General features: G+C 36.9%; 1 protein-coding gene across 1 annotated transcript; it reads left to right on the top strand.

Moving 5' to 3' along the window:
- Positions 1 to 9,474: 9,474 nt before the first annotated feature.
- On the top strand, positions 9,475 to 14,257 carry LOC120145580 (protein BIG GRAIN 1-like E). Its single transcript, XM_039159405.1, is given in 4 exon segments — positions 9,475 to 9,479; positions 13,117 to 13,865; positions 13,868 to 14,076; positions 14,110 to 14,257. Coding segments are annotated over 2 exon segments (927 nt in total). The 5' UTR covers positions 9,475 to 9,479; positions 13,117 to 13,147; the 3' UTR covers positions 14,110 to 14,257.
- The last annotated feature ends 1,176 nt before the right edge of the window (positions 14,258 to 15,433 follow it).

A 15,433-nucleotide genomic window follows, 5' to 3' on the forward strand; every position in this document is an offset into this window, starting at 1 on the left:
AAGAAAGAGAAAAAGGTGCTGGTGATAAACATGATCGAAAGGATGATGAAAAATCTGAGCGTGTTGCAATAGTTCATCGTGATGATCTGTTGGTTATTTGTGATGAGAATTTGGTCAATCTAGCATACGATGAGACTAGTTGGTGATTGATATAGGTGTTTCACTTCATGTCACGTCGATGAGATATTTTTTCATATCTTATACTCATGATGATTTTGGGGTATTAAAGATGGGTAATGGCAATTTGGTTCCGATTATTTGTATGGGATATGTTAGTTTGGTGAGTAACGATGGTATAAAGTTAACTCTCAAAGATGTCAGACATGGACCAGATATCCATTTAAATTTCATTTCTTCAGGAAAGCTAGATGATGAGGGATTTTGTATCACCTTTAGTGAAAGGCAATGGAAGTTGACTAAAGGCTCATTGGTTATGGCTCGAGGAAATAAAAGCTCAAATTTGTATTTGATGTAGACTTCGACTTTTAGAGACACTGTGAATGTGACAGTGAATGACAACTCAACTGAATTGTGAAATAAATGAATTAGTCACATGAGTGAGAAGGGGTTTAATTATTTAGCCAAGAAGAATCAACATTCGGGTTTGAAAAATGTTACACTGAAGAATAGTGGTTATTATCTAGCGAGGAAGTAGAGAAGAGTTTCTTTTAGAAGTCCTCCTCCACATAGAAGATCAAAATTGCTAGAGTTAGTTCATTCAGATGTATGTGGTCCAATAAAGGTATAGTCACATGTGGTGCACTTTATTTTGTGACTTTCATTTATGACTGTTCAAGAAAGATGTGGGTCTATATGTTGAAGTCAAAATACCAAGTTTTTGAAGCGTTTAAACAGTTTCAAGCATCAGTTGAAAGAGAAACAGGGAAAAAGTTAAAGCACATTCATACTGATAATGATGGCGAGTATACAAGGTCATTTCATGAGTATTGTCTAATATAGGGAATCAAACATCAGAGGACACCACTGAAGACTCCACAATTAAATGGGTTAGCTGAAAGAATGAACCGAACATTGATTGAGAGAGTTAGATGTTTTTGTCAGATGTAAAGTTACCAAGATCCTTTAGGCTAAAGCTTTGAATACAATGATGCATGTGATTAATCTATCTACTAGTGTTCCTTTACGAGGTGATGTATCAGATAGAGTTTGGTTTGGTAATGACGTGTCATATGATCACCTTCCTGTGTTCGGTTGTAAAGCATTTTTTCATAATATTCCAAAGGATGAAATATCCAAGTTGGATGCCAAGACTCGACAATACATCTTTATTGGTTATGGTCTAGATGGTGAGTTTGGTTATAGACTCTATGATCTAGTTCAGAAGAAGCTTATGAGAAGTCGAGATATTATTTTCATTGAGGATCAAACCATTGATGACATTAATAAGACCGAGAAAGTGGATTCACAAGATAGTGGTGACTTGATCGACGTGAATCTGGTTCACCTAGACCCTTCAATAGATCCTATTCCAGATAATGTGCATAATGATGTTCGGATGATGTGCATGGTGATGTTCATGATGACCAACAAGATATAGGTGACTTTGATGCTCCCATGGATGATGTTGCGAATGATCAACAACAAGCACCTATAGCTCTATCAACATTTCCACTTCGAAGGTCTTCTAGAGATCGACGATCTTCTGTCATGTATTCTTCTGATGAGTATGTTCTTTTGACTGACGGGGGAGAACCTGAATGTTATGAAGAGGCTATGGAGAGTGAATGCAAAGATCAGTGGATTGAAGCGATGAAAGATGAACTTCAATCCTTGCAAGAAAACCATACATTTGAGTTGTAAAACTGCCTAAGGGTAAAAGACCTTTGAAGAATCGGTGGGTTTACAGGTTAAAGCAAGAAGAAAAGTCTTCATCTCCATGATACAAAGCTAGATTGGTTGTTAAGGGTTATACTCAGAAAGAGGGGATTGGTTTTGAAGAAATATTTTCTTCTGTTATGAAGATGTCCTCAATCAGAACTATACTGAGTTTGGCAGCTTGTTATGACTTGGAGGTTGAACAAATGGTTGTGAAAACTTTTTTTATCCATGGTGATTTGGAGGAAGAGATTTACATGGAACAACCAGAGGGATTTGTTACAAAAGGGAAATAGAACTACATGTGCATGTTGAAGAAGAGCTTGTACGGTTTGAAGCAAGCTCCAAGTAGTTTGAGTCTTTTACAGGGGAGCAAGGCTACAAGAAGACTACTTATGATCATTGTGTGTTTGTTAAGAGATTCTCTAATGATGATTTTATTATCCTTTTGCTCTATGTTGATGATATGCTTATTGTTGGTCGCAATGCTTCTAGGATTGAGAAGTTGAAGCTGAAGTTGAGAAAATCTTTTGCAATGAAGGATTTAGGGTGAGTAAAGCAAATTCTTGGCATAAGATTGACACGTGATAGAAAGGCCAAGAAATTGTGATTATCATAAGAGAAGTTCATTGAGAATGTACTTCAAAGATTCAGTATGGACAAAACTAAAGCAATGAATAATCCCTTTGTTACGCACTTTAGATTGAGTGTTAAACATTGTCCTTCCATAGAAAATGAGAAGGAAGAGATACAAAAAGTTCCTTACTCTTCAGTTGTAGATAGTTTATTGTATGCAATAGTATGCACGAGATCGGACTTGGCTTATGTTGTTGGTAACGTTAGTCAATTTCTTTCTAATCCAGGCATAGAGCATTGGAATGTAGTGAAGTGGATCATGATATATCTCCGTGGTAGTTCCAACTTGAAACTTTGTTTCGGTAATGAGAAACTTGTTCTTGTTGGATATATAGATTCAGACATGGCTGGAGACATTGGCTCGATGAGATCTACTTCAAGTTACTTTATCACTTATACATGTGGAGTTATGTCTTGGCAATCGAGATTGAAAAAGTGTGTTGCATTGTCCATCACCGAACCATAGTTCATTGCAGCGATCGAAGCGTGCAATGAGATGCTTTGGATGAAGAAGTTTGTGCGTGAACTTGGTTTTACTAAGGAGAGGTATGTCCTATATTGTGATAGCCAGACCGTGATTCATCTTGGTAAGAACTCAACTTTTCATGCTAGATCTAATCATATTGATGTGAAGTACTATTGGATACGATATGTTCTTGAAGTTAAACTGTTAAAGCTTGAGAAGATACATACTGATGATAATGATACTGATATGTTGACGAAAGTCTTACCAAGAGAAAAGTTTGAAGCATATTGCTTAACCGTCAGGATGGAGGTTTTCCCCGCATAGTTAGAGGGGAGATTTGTTAGGTGTGGGTCTCATTATGTGGGAAAACCCATTCACCTGTAAACCCACAAAAAAAAAGATTGTTTTCCCCGCATAGTTAGAGGGGAGATTTGTTAGGTGTGGGTCTCATTATGTGGGTAAACCCATTATGTGGTGAAAAGCCAAGTTTTGGCTTGTGTGTGGGCAGATATAACACAACAAAAAATCAGATATGTTTATGGTCAAATCCTTACGTCCCCTTGCCGTAGATACGAACCAACACTCTTCCATCATATCTGCAAGCTCATCCAGCGTAACTAGAGCATTAAAATCTCCCATGCCTGCTGTGAAGCTAACAATGTAACTGATGCCACCATCAAATTAGCCCAGACGACGTCCACGGGTCTCCTAAAGATTCATTACCCAACTGTTGATATCCAACGCTTACTCCAGGATGATATGCAGTCCTGGAGAGGGACCCAAACCAATCATTAGGTTTAGTGGAACTCTTGTAACAAAAAAAAATTCATTATATTCTTCTTCTCAACAATCACCAGCTCCGATTCTTCTTCAAATCAAAAGGTAAGGGTGTTCAAAATTCAACTCGACTCGAAAAATTGATTTTTTTCAATTCGACTCGAAATTACTTCGAGTTGTAATTTCATAGACTCGACTAGATTTTAAAAAAATTCAAGTTCAAATCGAGTTGTAAAATTCAACTTGAATAACTCAAAATTTTTAGTAATTAGTGGATGAATTTTCAAGTTTGAGTTGAGTCTTTCAATTCTGTATGATATATGTATATTAAATATGAAAGAAATATATATGTATTGTATCTTTTTTTATCAAAAATCACATGAGAATAGATTGTTATATATATGTATTGTATATGATCATAAAAAATTTAACTCAATTCTAATTAATTTTTTTTTAAGTCAACTCCAAGTTGTGAAATAAGATTCTTTAACTCGAATAACTCGAAATTTTTTTACTCGACTATATTTAACTCGATTAATACTTTTGGGTTTTCCATGTTAGAGTTTTATTGTTTTTATTTTACCTAGTCCTTGTTTAATGAGAATTTAATTTTATTTAAAAATAAAGTTAAAAAGTAAATTAATACTTTTATTATAAATATACTAAGAATTTAGCTTTTAAAATATAAAATCCTACTCAGCTTAGGTTTAAACTATAAATGTTAAACCGAAAATCTCTCAACTTCAGAATATTTTATTTTCCACCAAATCCTACTATAAAGGAAGTAAACTGGGTTGATAGGGTGCCTTGCCTCTGTAATATCCTATATAGATCAATCAATAGATCGAATTCTGTGGTTATTTGAACGAACGAACAAAATTCCTGGGTTCTTATTTTTGCTTTCAAAGCATCTGTAATTCCATCGCCGTCTTCATCAAGGTCATAAAATCCCTTCATGTTTCTCTTTGTAACAGTCAAGTTCCCTTTGATTGTCGCCGATGAAGATGATTCTATCTGAATTGTTTCAGGTTGAGAAGTAAACTAAAGCTTGAATCATGGGAGCTTGTTGTTCTTGTTTCCGATTCCGGGAGCACGAAGTTGCTTCCCCTCGCCGGACTCCGAACAGTATCAATGCCTTGTGGGACAAGGTATGATTTCAAATTATATTGTCTCTTGCATCATCCGGTCTTATTAATTATTTTTCTGTCCGCAGTTTACCGGAGTAAACGGAAACAAGCAATCGATCAGACTTGGAGCGCAAGGAAGACCGACATACAAGAAGCTTGAAGCCGAGGTTACTTGTGCCGATGCATCATCAGAAGACGAGGATGTTTGTCCCACATGTCTTGAAGGTATGCATATAGATAGATAGATTAAATTGATAGATCAAGTAAATTGACGGGGCTTTAATGCACATCGGCTAATCGACTGACGTCGCCGATCGGTTCTCGGTCGCAGAGTACGATCCCGAAAATCCGCAGATAGTTCTTCGATGTTCCCACGGCTACCACCTTGGTTGCATATACGAGTGGATGGAGAGATCAGCAAACTGTCCGATCTGTGACAAGGTAATCTGTTTCTTACAAGCTCCTGCAGTTGTTCCATTTGTACAACATCATTAAACATTGTTGTTCTTCGGATTTTCCAGATGATGCTATTTGATGAAGTTTGATCGGATCACAGGAGACACAAAACATATGATAAATTTTGAATATATATATATATATATAATTACGAAGAATCAAAGTTTGAATATTAGGAACCAAAGACTGTGGACATGGATTTTTCTCCATTAAAGCCCTTTACATCGTTAGATATTGTCAATTGCGAGATTTTTTTATATCAAAATTTATCATTACAAACGATGAATACATTCTCAAAACCTTTATTTATAACTTTCTCTATCATTTTCTCAAGAATCAAGCCGAAAGTTTATTTTTCATTTGAACGTAAATATCGTTAGAGCACAAATATTACACATAGACCGATCTAAATGACATTCATGTGTCGGGTCTCTAAATTTTGGGACCATAAGACGGATCACATTCTACAATTTTCGTTAGACGCGCAGCTCCACCACTGAAGTCAACTAACTGAACTAGTCTCAAAACCTAAAACTTAGCCCAAACTTATCAATTTAAACTTTGATTTTAAGGTTTAAGATCTAAGCTCACATGATTTAGGGCTACATGAAGCAACACTTGTCCATGGAGGAATCTTGGAATATCTAGTGTAACAGATACCTCTCTTTGTGCCCTAACCCTTCCCTCCTAAAAAATCGCAGATATCCCTAATTTTCTAACTGCAAAAAGTTACAAAGTTTCATTATATATATATATATATATATAACCCAAAGGTTTCCATTCTTTTGCTACTTCAACTGATATAGTTACAGTCACATTTTCAAGGTCTCCTTTTTAGCCTGAAACTATTAACATTCCCTTAATTTCACCTACTAAAACATCTGCATGAAATCCTGGAAAACTGCTGAAACCAATACATTCAAATGACTGGGAAACCCTGTACGGGATCATGGATCCTTCAACGGGCTATAGAGAGAGAAAAAAGCTTAGATTTTTGCAGAAAAAAGGCACCCGGAATCACTGGAGTATTCAAAGACCTTGCCTTTTTTGGAGAAGACGATCAAAGCGACCTCAGCATCGCACAAAAAAGGAGATCTCGTGAGCTTTCTTCAACAACCCAGCTCTCCTCTTAGAGAAAGTGACTTGCCAGTTGATTTTGTTCTCGATCCTCTTCAAATGAACCCTAGCTCTCCCCATGAGCTTGCTGCTTCTTGGTATTTGCTGAATGTGAAGCTTTGGATCTGAGAAAGCATGCACAGATATATTTATATATAGAATTGGAATCTGAAGATAAAAAGAGAGAAAACTGAAAGCAAAAGTGGTTTTAGGGGATCTTGGAGAAGATTTGGAGTTAAAAACCGAAGTGATTTTTAAGGATGTGCTTTCGACTTCTCATTGGTTGGAATATTTTATTTATGGGTAAATTATGACTTTAGTACATAAACGTTTATTTTGTTTCAAAATCATGCATAACATTTGGTTTTCATTTCATTTTAGTATTCACCGTTAAAAATTAAATGTGTTTAGTACCTAAACTATTAGTTTTTTATTTGTTTTAGTACCTAAATTTTTAACCTTTTTACAACTTAACATTAAATTTTGATGGGGGTACTAAAACGAAACAAAAACTAAAGTTTTCAATGGCATATACTAAAATGAAACAAAACCTAAATTTTACCTCTGATTTTAAAAAAATTAAAAGTTTAGGTATTAAAATAGACTAAAACTGAAAGTTTAGATGCTAAACACGTAGTTTATCCTTTAGTTATTTGTTTACATGTTTTCTTCGTATAGATATAGATGTCGTTAGAATCCTGTACGGTGACCCCTCGTTGTCACACACTTCCCGACTGACGGTGGCGATTTTTCCCTCTTCAATCCAAGATGTTTTCTTTATACATAATGTGTTGGTGTAACTTTTATTGATTTAAATATATAATATCTACCGACAACCAATTGACGTAATGGGATGAGACACTAAATCTCTTAAGTAAGGTCAAAGATTTAAATCTCGACGATTGTGAATGGAATAAATTGAATTAGAAAAATCGTCATTGTCTTGAAAAACAAATTCTCTACGTAGACATAAATCTAGTGAAAATAAGGCAGCCCTGCTCTAAAGATGTCAAATCTTAACAGCATGTTCATAGTGGCCATGCATTTTTCTTTAGGTAAATTACACGTTAAGACCTGACAATTTACATAAAAACGACGTCGTATGTTTAAATTCAAGTCCAATATATATATATATATATATATATATATATAAACATTATAGGAGTAAACACTTGGTATTCTTAGTTAGTGTCCAACAATGTTTTTACAGCATTGGAGCTTCACCCCACACTTGAAACTGTGCATGCATGCATCCTCCATAAGAGATGCAACGAAATAAAAGCTGGGATCTGCTTATTACTGTCTATTCTTAATTTCCAATCACTTTATGTGAGAAAATATGGAGTTCTCTTGATGAAAGCTCAAACATTAATCAAAGTATCCAACCAGGGATAAATCCACCTGGTGCAACTGCAGAGCATGGAGCAGTATCCTCATCTGTAATATTACTAGGATTGTACCTGCACTGTAAAGGCTCGAAAAATCCATCCGACCGAGGTGACAGCGGCGGCGGATGATTGTATGGATTGCTTGGCTCCCCGGTTTCCCATGATGATCGTATTGTCAAACTATTTTCCTCCAGCTGGAAAAATATTGTAAACGTAACGGATGTTATTAAGATCAAATACGGTAAATATTAATGATTTTGAATGTATTTTTTTACCTTCTTTATGCATATTTTCACATGAATAAGCAGCTCTTATTTTATGAACAGATATGAGTAAGAGAAACAGTTTAGTTTTGCCTCTGTGAATGCTGAAGGACCTCAACTTTTGCTTTCAGCTTCAAATATTCCTGGTACTTGCTCTGCTCGACATAAAATGAAGTATGAATCCCTTGAACCTAAGGCTGAAATGGAAGAGATCAAGAGATTAATGTACCTGTGTGTCAATTTCTGATTGAACCTGATTCCAATGCTCCATAGGTGCAGCTGTTGTACTTCTCAAGTATCTTAGCTATGCTGCTTGCATAAAACATCCCAAAGGTTAGTATATGAAATTCGAGCCAAATCAGAATCGAACACACACGAAGATCCGGGAGCTCGACATGTTGGTAATGCTCAATCCCTCATTGAGTGGGAAATACATTGGGATTGGGTATTTAAGGTTTATATTCTCCACTCCCTTGTTGAGTGATAGTGAACAAGGGGGGCTTCTCGCACGCTATTGCTATCGCCGCCTCCATCTTTTCTCATGGTCGTGGCCATGGCAATACATATCTTCAACATATCCACGCGGATCCTATTTTTTTACGAAAAAAGTCGTAAGGAATTTTTCTCCTGAAAGATCAAATGGAAAAATAGGCTCAAATGATCTGTTCGAATTTTAAATTTGCAGAGAGTTACAAAGCTTTAATGCAAGAGTTACAGAGATTTATTACATGAGTTACAAACAGTTGGATTTATATCCACGAACTTAAACAGAATTGAGGTCAGGTTTATTCGTTTGTATAACAACTTTAGACAATGAATTAATGCATAAATAAATCATATTTTACATATGGGTTTCAAATTTTTCCTTTAAATTTATTATTCCCAGCCAGTGCTAACGATATGATTCTGCGATCCGTATTTCCAACAATTTAGAAACGAATTCCTCTTGATATACTACAAAATATTGACACCACTTAGAAAGTTGATTCTAGATTTATCAAAGCTCGATGCTCTTGACGGAAACAACTATCGAAGGTAGTCCCAGCTCATCTTTATATTCTTCGTGCAGCTTGATCTTGATTACGTGCTGCTCAAGCCTCCACTGACCTCGTCGATGATCCCGACTGCCGATGATGTCGTAGCTACAGGATATGAAGTGTTGCCTGATGTCGATCTCGATGCAGCTGTCATTTTCGTTCGAAAATATGAGAATGATAATAAGATGGTTCAGGGCTATCTCTTAAGTCACATGTCAAACAAACTCTTCAACATGTTTCTTAAGGAGCTAAGCGCGAAGGTTATTTGAGACACGCTCAAGAAGAAGTATGGCACAGACGATGCAGGTATCAAGAAGTATGTTGTCAGAGAGCGGCTCAAATTCCAAATGACGGACGCCAAGCCGATCATAGATCAAGTCCATGACTATGATAACCTCGTTTCCAATATTCTGGCAAAAAAGATGCATATGTGTGAGGTGCTCTAAGCAAATGTTCTGATTGAAAAACTCCCCAAGTCATGGTCCGACTATCATAACTTGGTCAAACACAAGAAGAGGGATGTTTCGCTTCAGGAATTGGTAGGCCATATGAAGATTAAAGACCACAGAAAAGATAAGGTGACGAATAATTTTAGTCAAATGTCTTTTAAGTCTAACTTGGTTTAATATGATGGTGCCTCAGGGTCTAAGTTCAAAAAGATCGAAAAAGGGGTTTCAAAACAAAAAGATAAAACCACAGAAAAACACCAACTTCAAGAAGCCAGCCAAGATCAAATCTGACGGAAGGAACCTGAAGTGTTATGTATGCAGTCAAGCCGATCACAAGGCGTACCAATGTCAACACCATTCAGATCGCGGAACGAGAACAAACCACATCTGAACATGATGGAGGAAAATATGGAGTGTCATAGTCACAGTGGTTTCCGAAGTCAATTTGGTGGACAACATTTCTGAATTGGTCGTAGACACTGAGTTCGATGATGAAAACGACGGTAAACGTGTGTACATGGGAAATTCTAACAGCTCTGAAGTGTTAGGCAAAGGCAAGACTTTACTTAAACTGACATTCGATAAAACTTTAGCGCTTATCAATGTCCCGTATTTTATCATAACACTCGATATTTATCTATTAATTTCTCGATACTTTCTTGCATGATAAAAAGACACAATACCAGTTTGGTCTTTGTGGGGACTTCATTGGGCCTTTGCTCCCCAAGACCAGGACCTCTGATGGGTTGAGTTTGGATAAACACTGATTTTGGATTAATGTCCTTGCAAATACTATAGCAAAAAGGGCCATTGTCCTTTCTTTCTCAAATGAGAGGATATACAAGGCCGTTAATTCTATAGTTTGTGAATATTATTTTTGTTTTTCTTAACCTTCTCTATTTATCTTCTAATCGATTAATTCAGATCAAGTACTTCAGAAATTTATAAGAACTTTATTAAGTTCATAAATCAAGTCGGGTTAGATTTTTGGCCGACTTGAGCATTCTACATAGGGGTGGCAACGGGCCGGGTTCGGGCTGGGTATTGGTCCCCCCGTCCCCGTTTACAAAAAAACATACCCGTCCCCGCTTAAAAAATCACGGGGATTTAAACGGGGATCCCCATCGGGTAATCGAGGAAAACCGCGGGGAAATGAGTATCCCCGTTTAGCACAAACGGTTATTTAAACGGGTATCGGGCCGGGTATATATATTTAAATTAAATATATAAATATTATATATATATATATATATATATATATATATATATATATATTCTTTTTAATATTTATCGGGCCGGGTAATCGGGTAATCGGGACGGGGATTACTAAACCCGTCCCCGTCCCCGTTTAACATAAACGGTTTTTCCCCGTCCCCGTTTAGCATAAACGATTTTTCTCCGTCCCCGTTTAATTCGGTTTTCCCCGTCGGATTCGAATTTTTTTACCATCCCTAATTCTACACCTCCACCCATCACCCGATCCGACCTGTATTTAGAGAGGTTCCACCTGACCTGAAACCCAACACAAATTTTGGAATAAAAATCTACATCCAACCTGACACATGCATACACACATATATATGTTCTATTTTTATTAGAAAAAACAAGGACTTAATGAAAATATATAGAGGGGTGTTATTGTAAGTATCCATAAATTTATAAGAGATAGTTATACTATTTTCTTGAGTTGAGTATTTTTCACCTAAATTCAAATTTTACTCGAATTAACATTGTCGTTAAAAAATCCGACTAGAACTCGATTTTTTCAAGTTTTATATATACCTATCTATATTTTCAACCGATTTACTCCATTTATAATATTAAAATTCAAACCTTGCATTAGCCAGATTTGGAAAAAGAATTTTGTACTTTAAGGTCAAACTCAAATAAAATAACAATTATTTCATATATTGACGGTGAAGAAATTATTTTAGACATAAAATTATATGATTGTCATGATGTATAGAATAAAATTAAAATTACATATTACAAGTTCAGAATCGACACCGTACGAACAGTTAAACAACCAGAAGCATAGGAAAGGAGATGGACAAGACACAGAGAAACCATGGCCATAGGAAGAATGCATGGTGCATAAAAAAAGAAAGCAACCCAACATACTAAACATGATGACGTAGGGCCTTATTGAACCTGAGATATCAGGCACATGATTTACATTACCTGGTTCTGGTTTATGTGATTGTCCAAACCTTACCTAAGAAAACTATGCATCGAGACGAGACGGGTTCCGATGCCTGGCTCGTTTTTATCGTCCGAGGTCGACCACGAACCGATCTGATAAGTGATGCAGACAGGTCCTCGATGGTCAGTGCCCAAATCTTGATTTTGGTCATATTGTTTAGGACCACCATATTTAAGTTCACTGCCTTAAGTTGCCGACTCAACCGTCGTGGTCGTCGAACTCGAACTGCCCACTTGCTGATCTCCTCCGAGTTGATCCATCAAACTCAAAGGTGGCTCTCAAAAGAAAGGAAAAGAGCTACAAGCAACATCATGAAAACGCCAATGCCATCATCATCATCATCATCAAACTCAACCACATGCACCCATCACCCATGACATGAGGTGCTTGGGATTTTGTTTAGATATGGAACCCCAATATGTAGAAATGAGTATTGAACCATCCAACACCTCAAAAGAGGATAAAGTTGGAGCGTACAGTGCATCAAATATTCATTAGCTTGAACCAAATGTATATGTATAATGAACGCGATTCATGACATGTTTAGGTGGGACATAAATATCAAAGAGAGTACATGACAAACCCACGATTTTATGTTAAGGGTGAATTTAAACTTACAAAATTTTAAGAACCGAAAATAAATTTTCAATAAAGATACATATAAAATCTAAAATATATAGTAATTCTAAATTTTTTAAGAAGATGGCCGCCTCCATCCTCCTCCGCCTAGGTCCATACCCGGACCAAAGGGCAAAAACTTGTGTACCCATCAGGCTTGTTAGTTGACTATTTGGTAACTTAGATTTGATACATCGACATTCATCCTCTAATTGATTTATTATATCTTTGTATTTTAATCATTTATCGTCATTATTTTTTTTATTTTGATCACTGAAGCGTTAAATCAATTTTTATAAAAACGAAAATAAAAATGATGCCAAATAATAGCCATTGATTCCCAGGCCCAAAAGCAAAAAATGTAGACCCCATGACTTCCCCAAAGAGGGGACAGACAGATATCATTTGGACCAAAGTTAATTTATTTTTACATATCAGTCAATGGGTAACTTAGCAAGCAATTAATTAGTGCCTTCATAATCAAAGAATCGATTCATGAAAGAGTGGCTTACAGCACTAACAATAAAAATGTGGGTTCTACCATATTTACAAGATTTTAACTCCAAATATTATTTAAAAAATATTTAATTTTTTATTATTCGATTCAGATATTCGAATATAGAAAACGGGGTCGGTTAAAGAGCACCTTCATCATATTATATAATTAGACATAGACGGTGAAATTGATTATCATTGCTATTATAAAGCCTACTCTTACCATTACTCTCAATCATTTCAAACTAGTTCCCTCCTTGTACAATCTCACACATCAACAATGTCTGTTGCAGGATATTCAGACCCTGACAGAATGTTCAACAGGTCGTTCCACCGTAGGAACGACTCCAGCGAGCTCGACGTGTTCGAGGCTGCACGGTATTTCTCGGGGTACAACGATGCGGGTAGCGGCGGCTACTACAATTGCGCGACGTACAGTGAGAGGATCATGCGGGACGAGAGGCAGCAGCAGCAACCGTGTAGGGGAGGTAGGGTCAGCTTGGATGTGCATGTGCCAATGAGACATCACCCCATTGTTCAACCGGCACATGTGGTGGAGAAACAGATCATCAAGGAGAAGAAACACAAGCAACCGAGCTCCCCTGGTGGTAAACTCGCTAGCTTCTTGAACTCTCTTTTCAACCAGACGAGCTCGAAAAAGAAGAAATCGAAATCGACCACGCAGCCCATGAAAGATGAAGAAGAGAGTCCCGGTGGAAGGAGGAAAAGACGGATCAGCATTAGCCATTTCCGTAGCTCGAGCACGGCGGATACCAAGTCGATGTACTCGTCTTCGAATTCGGGTTTCAGGACACTGCCGCCCTACGTGCACACGCCCGCCAAAAGCTACAAGGACTTGAAAAGCTGTCTAGATCATAAACAGCAGGCAACATCATCTATGTCAAAGAACAACACAACAGCTTTACAAAATGATGCAACGGACTATTCTTGGTTAGATGAGAAACTCAAGTTAATCGATGACTATTCGGAAAACAACAGACTAGGAATCAATCCGATCGATATCAAACAGAGAAGGATTACAGAAAGTCCCGCGAGGTCGATGACGGTGCGGATAGCGATTCCAGTTCTGATCTGTTCGAGTTACAGAACTATGATCTAGGCATCTACTCAAGTGGTTTACCTGTGTATGAAACAACACATATGGACAGCATCAAAAGGGGAGCACCAATTTCCAATGGTGCACTATGAGACTAATACATTTTTCAACTTCTTGTTGATGATGATGGGTTCCATTTGTTTCCATTGCCATTGGAGGACACTAGATTCTGCTTTGTCTTTTTTCTCTTATTGCTAGCTTCTTTGAAAGTTCTTTGAATGCTTTTTTGTTATTTCCTCTGTATGTACAGTTTGGAATGTTTGTTTGTCTTCACTTTCTCTGTCTTTTTTTCCTTTCCTTGAAGCTAGCTCGGTTCGATCCGGTTCGAAAAATTTTATACGATCGGTAAAAATCTATAAAATGGATTGCTTAGATTGTTCCATGATTGATGATGATGATTTCTCCATTCTATCAATGGAGGGAAACATCTGCAAAAAGCGATCATCATTCCCATGATGAGGATTATAAATTCTAATCTCTTACTTTGGACCATTAACAATCATAGGCTAATACATTAATTAATACTTTCCTACATGTACGTGAGATGCCTTTTTCTCTGCAATAACGCAGAATAGTGGGTTGAACAGTAGGAAAGTTAAAAAGCACAGATGGAAGGTAAAATGATGTATGGATGTCATGTCATGTCATGTCATCCCAACACGTTCACCCTAACCCCCAAATTATAAGGAGTTCTGATTAAAAACCAAACAAATTTGTCTAATCAAACAACTAACATTTGTTCATATATCATAGATTTTGCAGTTCAAGCAAATGAACAAAAACCCTAACTACATGATCCATGAAGAATAAACTTTTGTACATATATGGATAAGCTTTGTCCAAAAAGAAAATCATAGCTAATCATATGTTTATACCCTAAACATTTGCCTACACAAAGTGGGGTTGACCTTAAACATGATCGAATGATGGGTTTTGCCGTAGTTAGAGGTACATGGATGATGAACCCTATTGATAGCATTTAGTGAAAATGATGGATAGGGGGCACAAAAGAACCCTATCGAAGGGCACGATCCCCCTACAAATGATACATGAGGCACCAAAAGGAATCCACCACATAGCCTGCAGGACGGGGCCCTTGCATTGCCTGCGAAATTTTCAAAGTAAAAACAATGTGATTACCATGTTTGATACTAGAGAAAGAGGAGACAGAGACAAAAGCTAAGCTTTTTCTTTCTTTTAGGCAAATGAACAATCATTCATTGTAAACAAAAAGCTGATATAACAACTTACCAATCTAGAACGATATCCCTGCGAGATTAACTCCATTAATCTTCCCGTTTAATTCACCTAAAAAGTTCATTTCCGAGCCGGTATCGGGGACCTTATTTCCGAGGCGTGCGAAGGGGCTTACTGAGAACGGTTTAATGACCGATTATGATTATCAGAACAAGATCCGGATTGCTCTGCAGATCAGAAATCATTGTGTTG

The sequence above is a fragment of the Hibiscus syriacus genome, unplaced genomic scaffold (genome assembly GCF_006381635.1).
Source record: "Hibiscus syriacus cultivar Baekdansim isolate YM2019G1 unplaced genomic scaffold, ASM638163v2 tig00110893_pilon, whole genome shotgun sequence".
In the NCBI taxonomy this organism is placed as follows: Eukaryota; Viridiplantae; Streptophyta; class Magnoliopsida; order Malvales; family Malvaceae; genus Hibiscus; species Hibiscus syriacus.